Source organism: Fundulus heteroclitus, chromosome 21 (genome assembly GCF_011125445.2).
Source record: "Fundulus heteroclitus isolate FHET01 chromosome 21, MU-UCD_Fhet_4.1, whole genome shotgun sequence".
Classification (NCBI taxonomy): Eukaryota; Metazoa; Chordata; class Actinopteri; order Cyprinodontiformes; family Fundulidae; genus Fundulus; species Fundulus heteroclitus.
The window spans coordinates 13,748,055-13,773,212 of record NC_046381.1 but is presented as its reverse complement, the minus strand read 5'-3'; the positions used below and the strand labels follow the sequence as shown (position 1 = coordinate 13,773,212).

Sequence of the window (25,158 nt, the reverse complement as noted above, 5' to 3'; positions counted from 1 at the left end):
GTAGCGAGTTGTGTCAATCAAATTAGCTTCATGTCATGGCCTCTTCACTTCTTCTAAGTGATTCTGATTGACTACAGCTGTTGACTTCTCATGAGCCCATTTAAATAGGGCTCATTTGACCCAGTGATTAGACTCAGCTACAAAAGCTACAATGGGAAAGTCAAAGGAACTCAGTGTGGATCTGAAAAAGCGAATTATTGACTTGAACAAGTCAGGGAAGTCACTTGGAGCCATTTCAAAGCAGCTACAGGTCCCAAGAGCAACTGTGCAGACAATTATACGCAAGTATAAAGTGCATGGAACAGTTGTGTCACTGCCACGATCAGGAAGAAAACGCAAGCTATCACATGCTGCCGAGAGGAGATTGGTCAGGATGGTCAAGAGTCAACCAAGAATCACCAAGAAGCAGGTCTGCAAGGATTTGGAAGCTGATGGAACACAGGTGTCAGTCTCCACAGTCAAGCGTGTTTTACATCGGCATGGACTGAGAGGCTGCCGTGCAAGAAAGAAGCCCTTGCTCCAGAAAAGGCACCTTATGACTCGGCTGAAGTTTGCTGCTGATCACATGGACAAAGATAAAACCTTCTGGAGGAAAGTTCTCTGGTCAGACGAAACAAAAATTGAGCTGTTTGGCCACAACACCCAGCAATATGTTTGGAGGAGAAAAGGTGAGGCCTTTAATCCCAGGAACACCATGCCTACTGTCAAGCATGGTGGTGGTAGTATTATGCTCTGGGGATGTTTTGCTGCCAGTGGAACTGGTTCTTTGCAGAAAGTAAATGGGATAATGAAGAAGGAGGATTACCTCCAAATTCTGCAGGAAAACTTAAAACCATCAGCCCGAAGGTTGGGTCTTGGGCGCAGTTGGGTGTTCCAACAAGACAATGACCCAAAACACACATCAAAAGTGGTAAAGGAATGGCTAAACCAGGCTAGAATTAAGGTTTTAGAATGGCCTTCCCAAAGTCCTGACTTAAACCCCATTGAGAACATGTGGACAGTGCTAAAGAAACAGGTTCATGCAAGAAAACCATCACATTTAGCTGAACTGCACCAATTCTGTCAAGAAGAGTGGTCAAACATTCGACCTGAAGCTTGCCAGGACCTTGTGGATGGCTACCAAAAGCGCCTAGTTGCCGTGAAAATGGCCAAGGGACATGTAACCAAATACTAATGTTGCTGTATGTATATTTTTGACCCAGCAGATTTGGTGACATTTTCAGCAGACCCATAATAAATTTATGAAAGAACCAAACTTTATGACTGTTTTTTGTGACAAACATGTATGTGTTCCGATCACTCTATCACAGAAAAATAAGAGTTGTAGAACTTATTGAAGACTCAAGACAGCCATAACATTATGATTTTTTTACAAGTGTATGTACACTTTTGACCACAACTGTAAATGATAATTTCTGGATATGTACTAGGTAACATGTTAAAAGTTTTGTGAAAGTACATAGTAGGTTCTGGAAAGAGTCTGGTATGCTTCAGAAATAAATAATAATAATAATAATAATAATAATAATGATGAAGACAAATACATTTTATTTAAAAGTGCATTTCAGAACACTTTGGGACACTGTACAGAACAATAAAGATAATTCACAAAACAACAAAAGGTACAATAAAGCAGCGATCTTAGGGAGTATGCACTTTTGAACAGATGGGTTTTGAGTTTAGACTTGAACTGGCAGAGGGCTGCAGAAACATTTTAAAAGAGGGGCATTCCATTTTTTTAGGAGGGCACACTTTTTCATAAAGCAGTGCAGTCTGTGTTGCCAGATTGGAGGAGGGGTGGGGGGGTGGGGTGTAACTCTCCTAGCATGAATGTTTACTCCAATGTTGACTCCAGTGTTGGCTGATGATCCCAACAGAAATTAAGACAGAAATAATAGAAAGTTGGCCACTCTGAGGTAGAAACCAAAACAAAACCCAGCTTCCAGTCCAGGGTGGGCACAGCCCCCTGGTAGAGGGTATTGTCTGGTAGGAGAGAGTTCCAGGGTTTGGAAGCAGATCAGGAGAAAGCTCTGCTGCGCATGGTGCTGAGGCGGGAGCAAGATGTCGAGGAGCTAAGGAAGGGGTAGCGGTATGAAGAAGACCAGAAAGGTGGAGCGAGGCTGTGGATGGCCTTGAATGTGTACAGAAGAACTTTAGAGAATGGGTCAACAAATAGATGCTTCCCCCTTGATCAAATTAGCGATCGGTTGTCCGTGATGATGCTGCAATTAATTTAACTATTTTGGAATGTGTTAGCTGCCTGTGGTTTACTGTAATTTAGAATATTCACACTCACAGCATCCCAAGCGTTGCAGCCAAGCTTTAAACTACACCAGCCAGCAGAAGCCTCCCTTCAATGGCAGGAAATGCATATGGTGTTGAGGGCGGCTCTTTGTGTTGCCAAGAGGACCCAAGCAGAGGCGACTATTCTTAGTGGCGATTTAAATAACTGAAGCTTTGCTGGGCAAGTTAGGTCTGTGTCAAAGTCACAATAACTTTATGTGCAATATGAGAGCACACGGCCAAATCTGAAAACAATTCAATTCAAAACTGTGAGCCTGGCATTTCACAGCAAATATGTTACCTTAAAAATAAATGTACTACTTACTGCTCATAAAATGACTTATTAATTATTATCTTCCATTATAACAGAAGTTAGTATTTTCTGGATGTATCTGTTCAGTTGTGCTGATGCACAACAAACGTGTCAGCTTTAGCTGTTATGAAGATGAAGGTTCAAGTTTGTCATTTAATCTTAAGCATTGATATAAATAATGTTAGCGCTGTAAAAGTATGCACACAGCAGTGAAAGCCCCAAATAATTACCTTCACTAAGGAATTTAGAATAAATGCTAATTGCAATGGTAATTTTATTTTTATTTTTTTTAAATGTTATTATTATTATTATTATTAGGGCACAAAATTTGATCTCTTTTCTGCCTTTCTGTTCTTTGGAAAGCAAAATCATGAAGATAGCAAGCTGTTATCTACTAACACAGCTGTGTTTAATCCTGCAGCAGTGTTTAAAGGGCTGCATTACCTTCAAAAGCGACGGATGATTGAATTTTCCTTTATTGGCCGTCATACACAACTGACTGACAGCATGCAGCTACGCCACGCTTCATACAGTCGGAGAAAATGCAGCAAAATGTTCTTGCTCTTGTCGCTTGGACACCGAAAACCACCCCAAATCATCTGTAACTTCTGCACTTGAAAGCGTTTTGAGACACTCTGATGCTTTGTTTATATTTTTGCATGCTTATGAAAGTTGTCTGCTGCACCTTTATTAGTCATCAGGCGTTTCCCTCTAGTTAGCGTAATGTGCTCCTGTCGTCGTTGCAAAGAACCTTCAGGCTTCAGTTTTAAAGCTTATGGCCTGGTGAGAACATCAAGGTCCCAGTCAGTCTTTCTTACCTAAACCGCTCACCTGGCATGAGTAAACCCAATAAATCACTGACAGACAGGGTCTCATTCAGTGTCCTTGCTCAAAGGGAATTCTTCCTGCATTGCATCAGCCTGCGATAAGCGATGATACACACAGCCTGCCATGAGAAAGCACACTCGAACGCAGCATCAAGATACTGCCTGGCATGTTGAGCTCACTTGTGGGCATTTGCTTTTGTGAGATCGAAAGAGTCCTTGATCGTCACCTCTTTGCAGACAGCGTGTGTGGATGAGCGCACTGGTGTGAGTGGTTTGTGAGTGTGCGCCCCCTGTGGCTGAACCATCTGCCCGGTGCCAGCGTGTGACCCCAGGCCTTGGCAGAGGACACAAGCATTTCCCCCCTTCCCCTGACCCTGAACACAGCGACAGTGGTGTGCTTTTTTACATTCCCTAAGCAAAATGACTCCCCACCCAGGTTGGTATGCTGCCACGGGGCGACAAAGGCTTGCATGTCCAGTCAGTGTGAAGTGGGCACCCCCTTGTGCTCAGTTTGCCGAAACTAGGTTGGATTATCGGGCTGACACCGGTCCTGGCTAAAGACACTGAAGTTGGTCCATTGCTCTAAATTAAATACCTAACTACCTGTTTGTCATTTGGACTGAATATTTAGTCTGGTCAAATTTGAACTAGACAATTCTACATTGAACATAACTTCATTGCATTTGGAAAAACAAAAAAAGGTCATTTAAATTGTTTATTTTTGGCAGTAGGTCTACCAAATATGAAGACAAATGGGTAAACTGCGATATTTAGACAGTTCAAACTGGCACTGAATCATTATGCACTGTAAATGAAACCTTCGATTGACTTCAGTCAGTGTAAAGTAATCCCAACAACATTACACTGACAATATTTAAGTTTCTTGACTTTTAAAGAGATTTCAATAAGTGAGAGATGAAAAATACAAGCAAAGAAGAGGATTAAGTGATCATGTGATCTGGATTTCTTCTGCAAAGTAGTTACAGATTTTTTTGCCAAGAGCGTCACCATTTTTTAGGTGATTTTAAAACATTGCAATGGGAATTCAATAAATTAGAATATGCATTTCTAAGAGGCTGTTTTTTCAGATTAAAAGTACCTTTTTTTAAGAAAAAAAGAATTTTCCTTTTTTGAATTGGTCTGATGCAATATTTTAATCTGATGTTTCTATTAGCTGGAAGTGGGGGGGGGGGAATCATAATTAGCAGAAATAAAGGCTTTAGAACCTCATCAGTCTGTGTTAATCTATGTAATGTGCTTCCCTTGGTGGAGTGAGGTACTGAAATAAATTAACTTTTCCATAATATTCTAATTTATTGAGTATGATGTAAAATGTACCGCTAAAGTGTAAGCATTGAGTTTTTTTATAGGCTAGCATATTAATTGTAGTTTTCTCATATTAATACAATGAAAGTTTGCCCTAAAACGTCTTGGTTTTGGCTATAACTAAATAAAAAAAAAACTTTTCACAGTTGCAGTCATAATCCCAAATATGTAAAATAAAAATCACATTTGTGCTTATCTTTAAAGCTGTAAATTGTACCTTAAGTGTGACTCAAAACTGAAACTTTTGTTCAAACCTAGCTTTCATTACATCATCGGACAGTTTTGTTCTACCCTGAACCATTAGATGTGGTTTACATGCCGGTTTAACCTGTCTGTGTTTCCTCTGCAGCCTCCAGCCAAGTTCCTCCTGCCTGAGGTCAGTATAGCTGACTATGGTAAAAACTGTGTGGTGATCGACCTGGATGAAACCCTTGTACACAGCTCCTTTAAGGTACAATACACCATGCATCCATCCATCCATCCATCCATCCATCCATCCATCCATCCATCCATCCATCCATCCATCCACAAATTTTTTATGCCAATGAAATAGCTGATTCCTCAAGGAAAATTTACACAATACTGACAAGAGTCCAGTTGAAAGAACTATCCATATAGTGTATGCAGTGCTTCGTGCATGGTATAGATAGAAATTAGCATCTTCTTACTTTCCATTCTTTTATCTATCTGGTGGTATTGAAATGGTTTAATTGGAATATGTCAATATTTATATGTAAACATATAAAGAAGACTAATATAAAAAGATGAAGCTCTATATGAAAGCTGACAGCTGGAGTTGTTATTAAAAAGAACTTCTTAACTACCACATTTTTATTGGAAATAATAAATCTTCCTGCATTTTTATTTGTATTTATTTATTTATTTATTTATTTATTTATTTTGGCACTATCCAATTATTTCCAGTAATATTATAGCAATTCATTTAACCACTGATTTGGCTTATCTTTAATTTACCCTTAAAAATTTGGTAAAAGTTAGTTTTTCTTCTCAACGTTCCATCAGAAAATTAATAATTTAAAAGTTAAATTACATTTTAATTTAAGTATTCAAATTCAGAGATTGTTCATATAATTTAAATGACCCGTTTTCTTATTTGAACAAAGCCTCTCTTTTCATGTCTTAGTTCTAAAAAGCCCAGCAGGTGTTGAAATACAACATCTTCATAGTGTAGAAAACAATGCTCATGGATTTTCTTAACGACACTGAGAACAACATTGCTTGTTAGGAAAAGAGAAATAAATCATTCTTCAGAGTTGGTTAGGTTTGGGCTCCTTCTTATTTTCGTGATCAATATCTAAACAAAGGACCACCGTATGAAATAGACAATGCTACAGTCTGATTTTGTATCAGACAGGTCAAGCAGGACAAGAGCTGAGGATACAAAGAACAAAGTAGTACAAGAAGACAAATTCAAGTTGTATAGTTTGTGCGTGCTTTTAATTTTACCCCTGAAATTACATAAATATGTGATAAAAGGAAGAAATGGTCAGTCACTCAGTGCTGTATCCAAATCTAATTTGGAGACGTTCCCTAGACCCTCATTTCGTTCTTGCTGTTGGCTTGTCGGGTACAGCACACACAACACCTGCTGCAACAAAGACAGAAACACATATAGCATAAGTGATGCAAGCAGATGAAATGAGCTTCCTCCGCTGTGTAGCTGGACTGAGCCTCAGAGAACGGGCGAGGAGCTTTAAAGTGATGCTGCTTCTCTGCATCAAAAAGAGTCTGGTGAGGTGGTTTGGGTTTGGATGGACAGATGGACGGATTGAAATGTGAAACAACACATTTGTACAAACACTTTTTTTTTTTTTTTTTTTTTACTCCTTGGCCTTCCAGGGCATTGGATCAATGTCACCGATAGCGTGCCACAGTCAAAAATGTTTTTTTAGTGCATCATAAATCTGGTGCGCTGTCCCTCTAGACCTTGGGTGGAGCATTAGACTGTCACATATGATATATATAGATGAATGTACAGTATCTGCTAAACATCTGCACACCTCTGCAACGTGTACCTATGCGTCACACTGCAAAAACGGACTTAAAAATAAGTAAAATGTTCTTAAAATGTGTGTTTTTGTCTTTGATTTGAGCAGGTAAATTATATTATCTGCCAATGGAATGAGTATTTTGACCCTTAAAATAAGATAATTAGACATCCTGCACTTGAAATGAGACAATGGAGATGAGTTGTTCCTATTTTAAGTGAAAACATCTCATTCCATTGGCAGATCATCTTATTAACCTGCGCAAATCAAGGACAAATGCACTCATTTTAAGAAAACTTTACTTATTTTTAGTTCCGTTTTCGCAGTGCAGTTCTTTAAAACTCCTCGTAAGACTGGTTGACACATGGTTTTAGCCCTCAGATGAAGACTGTACATTAGAATATGTACATTTTAATTTAGCCACTAAAATGATGTCGCTTTCAAACAGCCGGCTGAATGCTCATTTCTGTCTGCGTTCATGGCATTTTTTCACACCTGGCCAACCTGGTGACCCATTTCAGCACCACTCTACCTCAGTCTGAGCTGCCCTTATTATATCTGACTGTATCTACCTTTTGATTTAAAAAAACAAAACCTCTCAGATCAAAGATTATAGATAAAAACACAATTAAATAGCCATTGGTGAAGACTCTTTTGCTTTAGTTTCAATCAGAAGTGAAGAGAGGAACTTGTTTTTCACGTGACTACAAGCTGAATTCCACATTTGCTGGGAAATGTCAAAGAAAAATATGTGCACATACCGTTGGTGATCACATGCCACAAACACATGTGCTCTCTCAGACACAAGGGTGTGTCCTGTACAGTGTACTGTTGCTCCGAATGGCTGTGGAATGAATTTCCCAGAAATCCTGGGTGAGTTTGAACAAACTTTCTTCGTCTTTGTTAAAACAAGTCCCTTTCTCGCATTCCTAAACGCTCCATCCACAGAAAATTAGATTGCTTTAGAGATTAGTATGCGATATGTGCTAGACGCAGCCAGTGAAGTGGATTGGAATCAGTTGATTGTGGGGGGGAAGAGAACGGCAATAAAAACGACAAGTTTGTGGCGTTTTCAGTTCCGTTCAGAGCCTGCGCAGGATTTCCTCCTGGTTTCCTGTTCGGATGCGATAAGGATTCAAAATACGATGCGTTTTTTTTTTTGTTTTTTTTCTGAATCGCTAGAATTGAACAATAAGTGGAGGGAAAAAGAAAACGACGGGGGGGACGCAGATGAAGCACAGATGGACATAGACTAAAAAAGCAACATTACGTAACACGTTGCATACTCTGCTTTATCCTGCATGTTATGGATGAGGGGATAATTCCCAGGCCTGTTCCGGGATTAGATGCACTGTGTGCAGGACATGTCAAAACAGCAGAAAGGATTACATCATAACAAATGACATTTATTCTACTTATTTGAAAACGTGCTCACATTTTATTTGTGCATTCACAGGTCAGTACCGAGAACCTGGATCTAAAATGACAAGCATCAGGATACAGGACCAACTAACTTAATGTAGCTATGGTTTTTGACAATAGTTGTTTTTTATGAGTTAACACGGCTGACGTAACAAGTTATGTTTTAATATGGTTCACTGCATGGGCTCAAGGGGACTAACATGATATTGATTGGTTAGTTTATCATCGTCATTTCAAGTACGTCAGTTGGAAGTACTATTAATAATCCATCAAAATAAATAATTATACTGCAAAAGTATTCAAAGCCCATATCTGAAAACAACTCGAGCTCTGCCAGATTGGATGGAAAGCATGAGTGAAAAGCAGATTGTTTTCAAACCTGGCCAGTCAGACTGACAATGTGTAGCACATCATCAATCTTGGTCTGCTCCCATTGAGTCCATCCAGGATAGGAGGGACATTCAGCAGAAATTCCCGAGCTGATTGGGAGAAACAACACCTAGTGCCCGCCTACCAAATGTTGGTTTTAGCCAATCAGGTTATCAAATGAATATGTAAGCAGCAGGCACCATGAGAAACCACAACAAGTTACACTGGTCAAGGCACACGTATTTTGAGAGTAACACTTGTGACAATCGTGGATTCTGACAAAACAGATGCGTCCTCCTGCGTTGCCGTGTTTATTTTAGTTCAGCTGTGGGCTCGGCAGCTATTGCTTTCGTCACAACGGTATGTCCCGCTTTAAACCATAATACTGCAACGTGATTGGCCGACCCGTTTTGGGTTAAGAGTGGGACAAAATGGATTCTCGTGTGTTTCTGAACACACAAATACCGTGTGAATGCAGCTTGCAGGCAAGGTTAACTGTATTCAGTCTGTCCAGAAATCTGGCCCAGTCAAATTTTTACTTTGACTGGGCCATATTGACAAATTATGATTTCATCTTCCTCCTATGTGGCTGCTGAAGAAAGTCACCCCTACACCGGGATGCTGCCACCACCATGTGTGCATTGCATTTTATTTAGGCGTATCAGAGTAAAGGGAGTGAAAAAGAAATGCACACCACACTTGTCAGATTTCTATGTCTAAAATATGCATAAATGCTCTTGTAAGGTGCTAAATATACTATTTCTGAAGGAAATATTTCAGGCAGATGAAAGTCTTTTCCTTCCTTTGATGCGGTTTAATCAATCCAAACCAATTTCCTCATGTAAAATGTGTTTTCAGTGTGAAAAAACAAAAACAGAAGGAACTTATGGGCCTAAACTCTCTAAGGTTGAGTTATTTAATCACTCTCCTTTCTCAGTTTCTTAAGCTAGACCTTCTTTCTGTCTGACACGCACTTCACTCTTCCCTCTTATCTGCCTTCACTTCCATGCATCCATGACAAAGCAGGGAGATGAGCAGCTGTTATTTATATGTGCAGTCTTCCGATGATGGAGCAAATCAGCGAAAGAGCAATAACCAAAGGAGTGGAAAAAAAGTCTGCTTTTTTTTTTTATTCCCAACTGTCCTGTGTTCTCCTTTATAGAAGTTGGTGGTATAGAAATTGTAGAAATCACAGTGTTTATGGTAACAGATATAATACACCCTGCCTGCTCTGCTTATAGTCTGTCCATTAAGGTAAGGTTATTAGAGATAAGGTTGGCTTATAAACTTCTTATGTTGTTGGTGTCTGAATACTAACAGATTTAAGGGGAAGAGAAAAACATACTGTTTTCATTTTGAAGTAGCACTGAAATCTGACATCAAATAAGTAAATGAATTATTTAGGTGGTTGCTCTAATTATACTACATAAGGACTTTCACTTATGAGATATGTGAGAAGTTAAAGTGCTGATCATTTCTAAAGCAAACACCCCCTCTGCTGGATGGCATTAAACTGTTGCCTCTCACTGGACATGACTTATGCCTGAAGGTCTGAAGCAGGAAAGTGAGAGATTTTACAAAGTCTGCGGATTCATTCAGGCCTTGGATAACAGTTGCTTTATTTTTTCAGTAAAACTGGTCGAAAGTGGTTTGAGTGGAAACACCTAAGAAACAGGAACATATGCAAATAATTAACTGGAAATAAGTAGAAGTTTGCAGTTTTTGCAAACCAGGTGTGGTCAGACGTACTGGATGAAATGTTTTCTGTACCCTCTGCATGATTGACTAGAACTTTTACTTTTCATTTTCCCTGGAGCTTCCTAAAAAAGATGCATTGTTACAGCAGAATTTTCCATCTCCTCTTTCCACTTTAATTTCCACTTTGCTGAGGTCCAAATAGTATGAAATATTAAAAGACTCTTGATTTCTATATAGCTCTAACAGCTCACATGACTGGCTCCCTTAATAGGTGCTCTAGATGCACAACATTAAAATGACTAACTGGATGTATAGGCAATTATATAATAAGTAATTCTAAATAAAGTTTTTTTCTGGTTGTCAATGAACTGCATTAATTATAAAATAGAACCATATCTTGCCCTTTCAGCTACTTAAGGCATTGCCAAGCTAAGAAAATCAGTGTAGACAGAGTGTCTGCATAGCATAGAAGGATATTAACCTGAGGGAGTCTATGCTGGACATTACAAAACCTATAATGTGTAGAAAGGCTCGCCTGAAAAGGTTTTATTTAATGCCATGTATATTGATAACTAGGGCTGGATAATTAATCACATTTGCAATATAATCACAATAAAGAAATGTGATTTCCAAATCGCAGAGGTCTGCAATTTTTGGCTATGTAACAATTAATGGATAAAATGCATCCTTTAGGTGGCGGTAATATGTTTAAAGTGGGTTTGCCTCTGCATGAAAGAAAAGATAGTTGTAGCAGTGAGATAATCTAATTATATTATTTGTTTTAGAGTTTATATAATCACACTGTTTTTACCAGAAACTTTCAGGAATCTCACCATAGCATTAAGTCCCGGTCAAACTGTTTAATACACAAACTTGTTTGTTGGTTGCACTTTGCACTATATGTTCAACAAATATTGATGTCCAACTTAATTAAAAGCTATTCTCTTGAATAATAATATTCTGATTACTAAAAACAGTTACATTTCTTGTTTTAAATAGTCTTTGTTTACAAACATCATTATCTACAGGCCATTTTTGTTGCTTGTGGTTAATGCAGAGGAAAGTCAAAATTAAACAGCAATTATGATCGAAATATATCGCAATTTAGATTTTCGGCAAAACTGTACAGCCCTGTTGATAACGTATGTAAAATGCAGATATGAAACAGTACGACAGGTGTATACATTCGCTTTGTTCAGCAGGACATTGTTGGGTCAGTACCTCTACTCCGTAAATCAGGGGTGTCAAACTTCAGTCCCCAAGCGCCAGTGTCCTGCTACTTTTAGAGGTGTCTCTGCTTCAACACACCTGTATCAAATAATCAGGTCAACAACAGGACTCTGTAGTACCTGACTGTAAGCTGAGGAGGTAATTCAGCCACCTGATTCAGGCGTGTTGGACCAGGGACACGGTTAAGACTAGCAGGAAATCCACCCTTAAAGACAGAAGTTCAGCAACCCTGGCATAAATAACAATAATGATGATCAGTTTTATTTATATTCCACTTTAGATTTACAGAAAATCTTAAAGTCATACGATGAATAAAACAATCACTATAATAGAAGCTGAAACAATAAAATGCGGATAACGTGCTCAAGTAAAAGTAGTGCGTGCTTTAGAAAGCAAAAGGAACTTAAAAAATGGAGATCTGTCCATCAAGTATGATTGGAACCACTCCAAGGAAGTGCCAGTGAGCTCTGCAGGCGGTGCTGTAGGCGGCGGAGAAGGATGTGGTGGTCCATTGTGTCGAAGGCTGCCGACAAGTCGAGGGGAAGGAGAAGGGAAGAGGAGCAGAAATACTCATCTGCAATGTCTTCTGCAGAAACACTCAGACGACTCTGCAGTCGTTGGATGCATCGGAGATGAACAGGAAGCTGAGTACAGGGAGCTGGTGGACTGCTTTGTGGCACGGTGTGGAAGCAATCATCTCACTCTGAATGTGGATAAAACAAAAGAGATGAGTGTAGATGTCAGGAGAAAGGAATAGTACCAACGCTATTATCATACAGGGAGAAGAAGTGGAGGAGTATAAATACGTCGGTGTTCACAGATTGTGCCGTCTGTATCAGTTTTTCACCTCTTTAGTAATATTATCTGCAGTTTTGGTTCATTTTTGTCTTGTTCCTGTCATTAGTTACCCATCTAGAACCTCTAGAGATGACTATGCAAAGAAGGATTCATCATAAAATGGTGAACATCATAGACAACCCTGAGCCTCCTCTTCATTAGACTGCCGTACAACAACAGAGTGTCTTCAGTCAGAGACTTCCCCGGGTCCGGTGTTAGACAGACCGCTGCAGGAGATCCTTATTCCTGCCTGCAGCCATCAGCATCTACAGCAACTCGTTAAAGTAACCCCCATAACATGAGTTACACCAGCATTCAATGTCCCTTTGGGGTTAATGAAGTATTTTTTAATTGAATTGACTTGGGCCACTGTCAGCAGTGATCAGGAGTAACTTGTGGCCCAGATTAAAACTGTTTATTAGACAGATTTCTCAGTTTATGAATATTTCTTGAAATATTTTTTTCTCCTCATTGAATTGAAGAAAAAAAGGAACTATTTTGTTGACTGAATGTTTTAGCATATGTTGGATTTTGGTTCTCTCTTCGTAAAAGGATGACTTCGCTTTGATTTGTTTGTTTGTTCGCCGTGTGTAGTCGCACATATATTTCATTGAATTTTTTTGATAAAGATTTTTTTTTTTTAAATCTGTTTCAGTGCTGTTAGCAGTACAGAAACTAGATTGAAATTTGTCCATATTTCTAATGTCGTGTAAGAGTTGTTGGATATAGACTGAGACAAATATCTCCAAACACTTACAGAGGAAGAGGAGGTTGGAAATAGGTCTGTAGTTTGCCTGGTCCTGGGTGTCCACACTGCAAAAACAGAACTAAAAGTAAGTGAAATTTTCTTGAAATCATTGTAATTTTCCTTGATTAGAGCAATTAAATAAGACTATTTGCCAATGGAATAAGATTTTTGCACTTAAAATAGGAACAATTCATCTATATCATCTTTTTTCAAGTGCAGGATGTCTAATTATCTTATTTTAGAGATGAATTGTTCCCATTTAAGTTCAAAAATATCATTCCATTGGCAAATAGTCTTATCTGCCTGCTCAAATCAAGGAAAAATACACAAATTTCACAAATTTCAAGAAGTTTTTGCATATTTTTAGTTCCCTTTTTGCAGTGCAGGGTGGATCCTGCTACGGAGGCGTTTGAAAATGGCAGATGTCGGTGTGTGTGTGTGTGTGTGTGTGTGTGTGTGTGTGTGTGTGTGTGTGTGTGTGTGTGTGTGTGTGTGTGTGTGTGTGTGTGTAAAGGGGGAGGATGTAGCCAGATTTAAGGTATTGATTCACAGATGTAATGATTAGAGGACTGAGGCGATGTTGGCCTTAACTAGGAATGTTGGGAAGGGGTTGACAGCACATGTTGAGGGTTTCATGGCCCTAAAAATAGCCTCAACTTCCTTTACAAAAGAACAGAAAGAGGGAGGCTTTCCCAAAATGTGAACTGGTATTCTGCTGGAGTGATGCTGTTCGGGCCTGAAGTAAATGGGTGATGGGGGGGGGGAGGTGTTTTGGAGTTACCAGGGCTATCTGAGATTATAAGTACGGTAAGTAAAACCGAGATAGAAAATCTTTGCATACATTTTGCGGCGCTCCTGATAAGCTAGCCTGCGGACTAGCAGACCAGAGGCGAATCTAAATCTTGCGTGATCTAAAGTCATTTAAGAAAAAAGGGCCCACATTGCATTACAAAGGTCCTGCTTATAAATTGGTTTGAGCTGATGCCTTAAAGATTAAGTCTCTAACTCACCATTTATCATAGACTGTAAAGAAAAGACCCGACTCAAATAGTTTAAGGAGCCTAATCTTATCCAGATTTTCTTACATTATGTAGATTTTAATGGTACATCATCATATATAATTTCACTAATCCTCCGTTTCTTCTGGACAGCACGTTATCCAAATAGGTGACAGCCTAAGCTCTTAGTCCCCAGAGAGCATGCAGAAACATATTTTTTTACCTGTCACCCATTTCTCCTTTCTCCTCTCACCAAAACGGCTGTGCCTCCTACCTAATCCTTTCATCCTTGTCTTTACATCCTCCGCTCATCATCCCAGGATGCTCTCCAGAGAACTGGTTTTTATTTAACGCTCACAGAGTGCTGGGGCCCGGGGAGCCACACGAAGGCTACTGTCATCTCTTGCCCGAGGCACATTACGGGGCTATTTTACTTCTTCTTCTCCTTTTACAAAAAAAAGAAATATGGGTGTGTGACTGGCTTTCTTTTCTTGTGCTGAAATGACACAAGTTTTGACTCCTCTCCCTGTGTTCATGTCTCCCTGCAGCCCATCAGCAATGCAGACTTTATCGTCCCAGTGGAGATTGACGGCACTGTTCATCAGGTAATGCCGCTGCGATGCGGAGGACCTCCGTGCGTAGGCGTAAATATAATAACTCTCTTTATAAGGATTCCCCAGGGAGACTCGGCTCAGTTTCATTTCTAATTGTATTTTCCCTGTTATCCCACAGCTACTGTGCTTTAAAGTCCAACCGCTTTACGCCTCATTGTAGGTTTTGCTTGATCTTTTCTGTCCTTGCTCACTGCAAAGAGACACGGCCCCTGCCTTGGCTGTTTTAAACTTTAAATGTCCCAAAACCTGTTGAAGACACTGTTGAGAAGGCAGGATTTTTTTCACATAATAATGACTGAGGGAAGTAAACGCAGAGGCTCCTTTCACACCATCCATTGACTTCAGAGGGAAGAACAAGATCCGAGATCGTAGCTGTGACCTGGTTCAAGTAATCCAGGATAGGCTTTGTGGATCTGCGTCGGCCTGTCCTTGATTACTTGCCCTTGGGAACAGCAACTAACCCGCAAAGACCTGCTGAGCAGAGCAGAGATGCCACCTATGGGTGCCAAGTGTTGTTTGTGCATTGTGAGCCAGCAGGATTTGACGTCATAATCATGGGATCACAACCTGAAATCCACTTTGCTGGGTTTCAGACCATTTGGCCAAACCAAGACGGAGATCAGGATAAAATGAAATATGTCATCAATCCACAATAGCAGCACGTTCACTTACAAATTTTATTTTGAAGGGAAGTTAAATGGTAGCAAATCAATTTCTTTTCATTCAAAAAACACATTCATTTTTGTATTTAATGTTTATTAATAGTTACATTTTGACATCATTAGCTATATTTTTGGCATAAAATCCTGTTTGAATGTTTTTATTTTAATTTAACTGAAGATTCTGGCTCAATCGGCTTTATTTTAATTTTTCATGTTTAATCAGGAGGCGGCAGCTGAGCCATTGTATAAATAATATTGTGAATAAACAAATTAACAGTGAAAGTTAAGAACTACTATAAGACTTGTGGTTGTGACAGCTTTTTGAGCAACAATTTACATTTGTATCCAGCTTTAACCAGTTTAGCACCAGAGCTAAAGTTAAACTAGCGGCAAAGCATGTCTTACTGATACTATTAAGCAGTCGTTACCGATAAACACATTTTAGCTATGAAAATAAGACAAAAGGCTCAAATTCAACCTTACATAAATAGTTTCAAAAGGTTTTAGCTAGCTTATAGGCCATGCTGATACAAAAGTTAAACTTACTAACAAGCTGAGCATCTCCACCCTCAACCAGCCATTAAAGGGAAAAGGCGTATATGGTTTCTTATTGGAAGTTTATTTACCAAATGAGTGACATTTTAATACATAAATAAAAAAATATTTTTTTGTTATTTAAATTTTTTTGAAGAAAAAACTAAATTATCTTAATGAACAAACATCAGAAAAATTGTTTAGTAGGTAAATTTTTGAAAATTAGCTAGATTTAAATAAATTGTTTTTTTTCGGCTTTTGGTTGTTCTGTTTACATGACCTCTGCCTGGATATGTGAAAACCTTCTGAATAAAACATTTGCAAAATGTAATTAATTGTATTGCTTTGGTTTATCAATGTAATCAGGTTAGTGCATATACTATTAGTGAAACAGGTTATGTTAGATTCAGAGGAAAGGATCAGCAAACAGTGACTGCTTTAGCTTTTCTCCTGAATTGATTTAGTTGTCTTACTTAGATTAGATTAGATTCAAGGCAACAAAATGCAGTTTAGGTCTAACTAGAAGTGCAATAGCAGCAAGTGCAGGATAAACAATGGTTCCATATGTACAGGACATGGGTTTTTACTGAATAAATATAGAGATATATACTATTATAAACAGAATTTTACTGATCGATTTGTCCTATGTGTATAATATATAGATAACTAGTATAGTGAACTAAATTTACAGCTGGATATGTACCGAATATAATATACAGGTGGATAGTACTATAAATACAGTTTTTACAGATATGTGCAATAGCATAATATACAGATGATTGTTATTATAACAGTTTACATGTACTATGAATATATGTACAGATGGCTATTACTATAGGCAGGATTGTGAGCATGATATACAGGTAGCTATTACTATAAAATTAATAAATAGAGTTTGGACAGAAGCTATTTAAATTAAAGTGCAGTGGAAGGTAATTGCATAGCATATTACAGTTAAAGATGCAAATTAGCTGTTGTGCTAATTCTGGCATATTTACATTGATGCTTTATGCTGACATGTTGATGAATGTGCATTGTCCTAATTCAAAAAAAAAAAAAAGTAAGGTATTGCAAATACTTGGTTCTCTGATAGATTGAAGGAAGTCAAAAGCTAGTAAGAGGCATCATTGCAAATCCGTTAATTATAAATCCCAAAGATCCCTACATCAAAAACAATCTGTCTTGGCAATTTGAGATCTAGGATATTATTTTAACATGAGAAAATGGTTTAATTATTAGTCAATAAATGTTTGACTTGCAGATTTAACGGCTGCTTTGTTCATATTGATGAAAATTAAATAAAATAAAAATTCTCATTCAGGTGTACGTGTTGAAGAGACCCCATGTGGATGAGTTCCTCCAGAAGATGGGAGAGTTGTTTGAATGTGTCCTCTTCACAGCCAGTTTGGCCAAGGTTGGTTCTTACGGGGCCGCTGCACGACTCACAGTGTTGTTTTCCATCGCCTCGTTAATTTCCTCTCCTTTTGGGTCTGCTCAGTACGCCGACCCCGTGGCAGACCTGCTGGACAAGTGGGGGGTGTTCCGCGCTCGGCTCTTCAGGGAATCTTGTGTTTTCCACAGAGGAAACTATGTCAAAGACCTCAGCCGGCTGGGCCGAGAGCTCCAAAAAGTCATCATTGTAGACAACTCGCCTGCCTCGTACATCTTCCACCCTGAGAATGCAGTAAGCCCATTATTTATCCTTTTTTCAGTGGTTAAAGACATTATCTTTGGGGGTAAAGGAAGGACTTCCATCTGTCTGGCCATTTTACACTCCGTCTTAATCCTATTTAGGGTTGCAGGTGGACTGGCACCAAGGGATGAAAGGGGACCAAAACTGATACATACAAGACAAACAACTCTAACAGGCTCAGCTAATGGGAAATTTAGAATGGAAGACGTGTTAAAATTGCATTGAAAATGGATGTTTTTGTTCTGTCAGAGAAAACTGGACTATTATGCATGCAGAGGTAGAGCATGCAAACTCAGCAGGGATTTGAAACTACTGCACTAACTTCAGCCAAACTCAACATCATTGTCTACTCAAAACAATGATTAAAAAATGGGCAAACACTTAGCTTAAAGAAATCAGTTACTTATGAAGCTTCATATAATGGAAACAATGCCATTGTGGTTTTTTTTATATCTTCAGCGTTTCAGCCGCATACTTGTTTCTTAGTTTTAAGGCTCTCCTCCGTGGAGAACCTTCTGCAACTCTTCCAGCCTTTGATGTATTCTCCCTATTAATTATTTATACAAAATTCACACCAGTTCCTCACACATAATGCAAGACTTTAGAAACTGTTCTCATCTTTTTTTTTTATCTCGTCACTGTCAAGTCAAAGCTCCCCTCTTCTCTCTCGTCAGGTGCCAGTGCAGTCCTGGTTTGACGACATGACGGACACAGAGCTGCTGGATCTGATTCCTCTGTTTGAGGGTCTCAGTAAAGAGGAGGACGTTTACAGCCCCTTACAGACTTTGAGGAACAGGTAGCAGAAAAGACAGCGCTCCATCAGATAGAGGCCTCCCCCCCGTCTCCTGCGGCCCGGCTCCCGTTCTCCAGGCAGCAGGGTGGCCAGACTGAGCATCCATGGCGAACTGGGTTTAATCTGGAGAGAATGACGCTGCGGGTCCTTGCCATCTGTTGTCTCCTGGACTCTTTCTACAGGACTCTTACTATCAAAAGATTATATTACTGTATGTACATAGTAAGTGTTTCTAAGAGTAAGATACACAGAAAATAATTTTTCTATCAGAGAGAGGCAGTTTTACTCTTCTATCAAGTAATATTTTAGTTACTAAAAACAATCAAATTCACATATTTTGGGTTTTTTTCTTTCAAAACTGTGCAAGTTTTATTGTTTTTATGTTGATTTTTTTTTTTTTTGTTTGTTTGTTTCAAGAACTGTGATTTACCTTCTCTTACAGGATGAAGTGCCTTCATTACTGTGCTGATCTTGGTCCATGTCGGGTAATTGGGGGGGGGGGGGGGGGGGTCCGGAGAAGCATTGTTATCTGTAAATCTCAAAACAGATGTTGGAAACAAGTCTTTGTAAAATGATAAAGTCTGACATTTACAAAGCTAGCCCTGGAAGAATTTAAGGTGTTTTATTTAAGTAGCATTAAATTCTTAAATTCACCAAAGATGTTTACAGTTCAATGTGGTCTGTGGCTGGATTACAATATTTCTCCACTAACGGTAAATTTCTGACCCCTGACAAAAGATAACAATCCATGTTTGTGATCGCCGTCCACCGATAAATGTTACATTTCTGATTAAACTTAGAAATGTAAAAAAAAAAGTTAGCTTAGGTTATATTGGATTATATTTATTGAGGCTAGGAGTCTTGGGTGAGTTGTAAAGAGATGCTGTTAAAATTGTACTGTACAACATGATTAAAGTTGCAAGTTCGCACCGTCGGCTTGTTATCACAGTTTAAGGACTTTTGCGAAGTTCAGCCTTTTTTTTTTTTGTGGAGCTTCCATTGACAATCCAATTTTTCCACTGCTTGTAATTCAGATATTCATTTATTTCCATGACTGAAATCAATTAATATGTTTTAAAAAAGTATATAAGACAAAAACAAAGCACATACCAACCAGACATGGACATGATGAGTGATGATTTTATGTAAAGAGCAGCAAAGTGGGGCATTGAGGCGTTTTATGTATAATGTAAGCAGTGATAGAAAAGTTCCTTGCTCCAGTGTGATTATACAGCAATTTATCCAATGAAGAGGAGGAAGCATAGAAAAATGTTGGAGCTTAAAGACCTAACAGAAGAGCCCCCTACCCAGAGGTTTATAAATAAATGCTCTATCCAGCATGCCTGACATTCACCATAATGGAGAAAGACTAGCTTAACAGAACCTGTAAAAAAAAAAATTAAATTCTGGCAGCATTCAGGTTGAAAAAAATGTCTGCTCCAATTCTAACCAGCCTTGTTACTCTGATGTGCACGGATACTCCTTAGCACTATTATTTGCATTCATTACATATTATGTGTAAATGTTCAGTAGGGGCACTTAGAGAGAGTGTTGGTTTCACGATTTGTAAAGGAATCTGTGGATTTTACCACATGTTTGTGGGGGGAACACAAAAATTTGGAAATCAGAATAAACTTATTAGCCCAATTATGTGTAAACATTAAGTATAAATATCGAAACTTTATTGGAAATAAAATAAAGGATTAAAGAATGTGTATGTTTATGCACAGCCATTTCTACAGTGGCTTGTAAAAATATTCATACCCCTTGAACTGAAACATAAATATATTTCTTTGGAGTTTTATGTGAAAGGCCAACACAAATTGGCATACAACTGTGAAGTAGAAAGAAAATCCTACATGATTTCTTTTGGAGAAATCATGTAGGAGTCAATATTTCAATAAGTTGTGGCACCACCTTTTGCCCCATTTACAGCTGCAAGTCTTAATTTAGGGCATGTCTCTACCAGCTTTGGACGTCCAGTGACTGACATTTATGCTCGTTCTTTGCAAAACGGCTCAAGCGCAGTCAGAGTAGATGGAGAGCGTTTGTGAACAGCAGGTTTCAGATCTTGCCAGAGATTCTCGATTGGTTTAAGGCCTGGACTTTGACTGGGCCATTCTAACACATTACTATGTTTGGTTTTAAACCATCCCATTGTTAACCTGACCCTAGCCAAATGAATTTCGCTTCGCCTAGCTCCACTCATCCATCTGGGACAGATCCATAGGAATGGCGATTCAGAAGGCTGGGCCTTATCAAAAATCCTTGCATATGATTGGATAAGCCACTTGTCTGTCATCTTTATCGACGTGCTATTTCAACCACTCACACCACCGAAGCTAACCCGTGACGCTGATGAGAGCGACGCAGGAAAAAACAAAACTTTTTTTTTTTTAAATGTGTTTGCGGCTCTAGTGGCGTTTTATTGACAGTGAGCTGACAGGAAGAGGGGGGAAGACAGGCGGCAAAGCGCCGCGGGTCGGAGTCGATCCTGGGCCGACCGCGTTGAGGACTAAAGGCCTCCTAATATGGTTTGCGCTAACGTAAATCAAAACTTGCCAAATCCAGTCGGGAGAAGGGCAAAAACATGGTTTCCACCAACAAAAGCCTTCAGAGCCGTTCTCTGATGTTCTTTTAATGAAACAATATTAGGTAGATTGGACAACACGGAAGAAATAGCAGCATCAATGTTAACGCTTGCTTCCTCGATGTGAGCCGCCATTGTTGTCTGAATCAAAACAGTCTCACGGTCACTTCTCCACTACGTCACATCTATGAAACTCCAGCCCTGCGTCCTGATTGGCTTTACAATAAAATTGGTTGGAGAAATCACTCTCTATGGAAGAGGTCCCAGATGGATGTGAGTGAAGCTAAGTGGAGCGAAATTCATCTGGCTCGTCAGGTTATCCCATTGTAGTTCTGGCTTTATGTTTAGGGTTGTTGTTTAGTAGTAGATCCCTTCTTGGTACTCTTCCATAAAGACCACATTTGTGCAGTGGCCGATTGATATTTGTCCTGTGACCAGGTTACCCCACCTGAGCTGTGGATCTCTGCAGTTCATCCAGAGTCACCATGGGCCTCTTGGCTGCATCTCTGATCAGTGCTCCCCTTGTTCGGTCCGTAAGTTTGGGTGGACGGCCTTGTTTTGGTAGGTTTGCAGTTACTGCCATACTTCATTTCCAGATGATGGATTGAACAGTGATCCGTGGGATGTTCAACGCCTGGGAAATCTTTTTATAGCCTAAGCCTGCAATGAACTTCTCCACAACTTTATCCCTGACCTCTCTGGTGTGTTCCTTGGACTTCACGATGCTGTTTGCTCCCCAATATTCTCTCAACCAACCCTTAAGGCCGTCACAGAGCAGCTGTATTTGTACTGAGATTAGATCACACACAGGTGGACTCTGTTCAGTCATAGATCTTTAAGCAACCTCTGAAGGCTGTTGGTTTTGATGTTTTCAAATCATGTATAATTTTCTTTCTACTTCGCAACTGTAAAACACTTTGTGTTGGTCTTTCACACAGGATTCCATAAAATATATTTATGTAATTTGACAAAAATGTGGAAAAGTTCAATAGGTATGAATACTTTTGCAAGCTACTTTATATATAAAAAAAGAAGACATGTTGTGGTAGGGCAAAATCACTGTGTTAATCAAAGAGACAGCCTGAGGGAAGAAAATGTTTTTGTGGGAGCTGTTTTTTTTGGAAATGCCGCTCTGTATCGCCGGCCTGAAGGTAAAATCAAAAGAAATCCATATCCAGGATGTGTGGGGTCTGTGGGTGGGGTAGATGGTAGCTGCCCTTTTCCTGACCCTAGACCTCTGCAGGTCCTTGAAGAACCGAAGACAATCCCTGACGATCCTCTCTGAAGAACTAATTCATCATTGCAGTGGGTACCTTTCCTCTTCTGTGGCTGAGCCAAACCACACAGGGACGGATGTGCTGAAGCAGACTAAATCACGGTGGTGTTGAAGATGACCAGGAGCTCCTGTGGAAGGTTGTACTTCTTGTTCTACCGCAGGAAGTGCGCTCTCTGCTGAACCTTCTTTTGAACAGCGTCTTTGTGTGGGGAACAAATCAGGTCCCTCAGAGGGTTGGTTCTTAGAAACCAAAAGGGATCCACCCTCTGTTGTTGAGGATGGTGAGGGAAGGAAGCATGTGGGTGTTATCGGAAAGTCCACCATCATCTCCACAGCTCCAGGTAGTTCTGACAACACCCGTGGACCAGCCAATCCACCTCCTGGATGAAAGCAGACTCGTCACCATCTTGGATCAGACCAATAAGAAGAAGAAGTGAAGTAGGTAGGGAACACACCCCTGGTGATCCACCGGCAGGTAGAGGCTGGTGCTGTGAGCTGGACGAACATCCGATGGAGGATGTCTTGGTTGTCAGAGGCTGAGTTGAAGTCCACAAAGAGATCCTAGCATACATGCCAGGCCCAGGGGCGGACCGGGACAATAATTCGGGCCAGGAATTTCTTACCATCCCTGGGTCACGCCACCACCAGCACGACCAAATAACCTGCAGGTGTGTTTTGTGCTCTCCTAAGGTACCTGACAGTTCCTGCTCTGACTCCATAACGCTTATCACCACCTCCATGCCAGCTGGAGCTTTTGCAGCACTCCTCCTGCTCACTGAATTGACACCGCTTTTTTGTAAAAGACTAATTCAAACCCGTATAAATGTCCATCTATTCAAATTTACGAATTGACTATTTGATGCACCGGCTATATTCATACAACAACAAATATTTTCTTAATATCAGTGGAATTTTACCAACTAAACAAAGTTAAATACAATAACAGAGCAATGATTTCAATAATTATATGATTTTGGAAGTGGAGTTTATGCAGGGTACACTAAATCAGAAATCAAGGGTATTTAAGCGTTACATTTCCACTGGCTCTTTGGTAACCATATTCAAAAAAATTCCAAAACCTTCGTTGAATGAGTCAGTTTTAGACCGCCTTGGTTCCTCACTGTGAGACTAACCTCAGAAAATCAAGGTCTATGTTTTCCCTGTCGCAACTGCAACCAGGCAGATACCTGAGAGACGCATTACCACCATGGATTTTTTTATTTTTTTATTATGAAGAGCAACCCGGACATCTGCCAGGTCACAGTCCACACAGTTTAAAGCTGTGAAACAGTTTGATGAGAGTTTTCTTGGATTGTCCCTTCCTTTGAAGCAAATATAAAAAAAAAAAATCACAATTCTGGGGTAAAGAAAACATTTCAGACCTATTGTTTTTGTTGCGTGGTGAGAAATATGTCCACTTAATCAATTAAATTTGATTGAACTCACCCACTTTTCCTGCACAGAGGGATTGGTGAAGAAAGCAAGAGAGCTCACTCCACCTCTGTTTACAACAATAGGCTGCTTCACTCTTTGTCTTCACTATCTCCACATACAGTACGGTTGTACCTTTATGTTTAAAGAGCTGTTGCTCCTAAATCCTGCTTATTTTTTATCAGTAAGCTGTTTCAAAATTACGTATCAGCTTGTGAAACTCCGGTTGCCTCTGATTTAAGCCTGTATGCTGTTGTGATGACCCGGATGACCCGGCCTTTTTGTAATTTGTTCTTTTCTTTCTTTCTTTTATTTTTACTTTCAAGACTTTTATGTTTTCTGGCTCGTCCTTTAACTTAATATGCCGTTTGGAGTCCCAGGTGAGAGTACAGTAAATAACATTTTGAATTACACAAAGCAAAATGTTAATAGCCCTTTTATAAAATTCAGAGATGCTAAAAAAGAATCCATACTTTATTCAGAGTGAGCAGACTTACTTACCTTGAGGGAGCAGTATGTGCATATTTATAATTATTATTATATTGATCAAAACTACTAAACCTGTCTTGAATGACTGCCCCAGGTCTACATTGTTTTATTGTCTAAGATTAATGTTCAAATGCTACTTTCATTACAAACTTTATAATTTTCCTACAATTAATATAAAGGAAATTCGCTGCAAAATCTTCGTTGAGAAGATTTTTATATGACACAAGGGAGAAATAATTATTTTTTATTTATTTTTTGGCTTGGACAATAATTATGTACTAGATCTGACATATAAAACTAATGATTTCATATCATTAATACATTTATGAATCCTAATTGGCTGCAATATTTATTATTTTATTTATTACACAAGTCTGAAGGTTTTCCATGATATTCATGCAGCTTTCCAGACTGCAGCTGTCCTGCTTATAGGTACAAAGGGCATACGATGTTAAATTAAACAGATGTGTTAACAGAGCCGATTATTATGTGGAAACCATAATCCATTACATATTAAAGGAGCAATAAGCAATAATGACACCTAGTGTTAAAAATCAGAGCAACACATGCACATCAGCAGACATGGACAACATCCATTTCCTCAACGGTCCTGTTGCTGTGAAACCCCCCCTGAATTTTTTACTAACACCGGACAGGTACATAATGTTGTATTCTGTTCTAGTTCTGGTCCGCTTCTCTTACTGGCTTCAATGTTAGCAGATTTTATATTTTGCCAGCATAAAATACCAAATGCTGCGCTCTGTGTTGGGAACCCGGGGAACTCTCATATGATTGGCTCAGGAACCAGGAAGTAAACAGCGGCTACACTCTGCACCAAAGTCATTCCGGACTGTACCTCTAGGTTTTAAAGGAAAAAAACTTGACCAAGACATTGTTGATGGAGAGGAACGATTGTTTATAGAGAATGTTACTTCCATCCCAGGTGAAAATGAATGATTTTGGTTAATTTTACAGTAAATGTCTTACTTATTGCTCCTTTAATGCTGAGAATACCT

General features: G+C 39.3%; 1 protein-coding gene across 2 annotated transcripts in view; it reads left to right on the top strand.

Annotated features, from left to right (window-relative positions):
- The window catches only part of ctdspla (CTD (carboxy-terminal domain, RNA polymerase II, polypeptide A) small phosphatase-like a), a 49,710-nt gene extending 30,400 nt beyond the window's left edge, over window positions 1-19,310 (top strand). For both annotated transcript variants that reach the window (XM_021307357.2, XM_012880185.3), the window contains 5 exons: window positions 5,099-5,200; window positions 14,609-14,665; window positions 17,192-17,284; window positions 17,369-17,554; window positions 18,238-19,310. In XM_021307357.2, the coding sequence (XP_021163032.1) occupies window positions 5,099-5,200; window positions 14,609-14,665; window positions 17,192-17,284; window positions 17,369-17,554; window positions 18,238-18,363 (564 nt within the window). In that variant the 3' untranslated portion in view covers window positions 18,364-19,310. The remainder of the gene's footprint in view (window positions 1-5,098; window positions 5,201-14,608; window positions 14,666-17,191; window positions 17,285-17,368; window positions 17,555-18,237) is intronic.
- The last annotated feature ends 5,848 nt before the right edge of the window (window positions 19,311-25,158 follow it).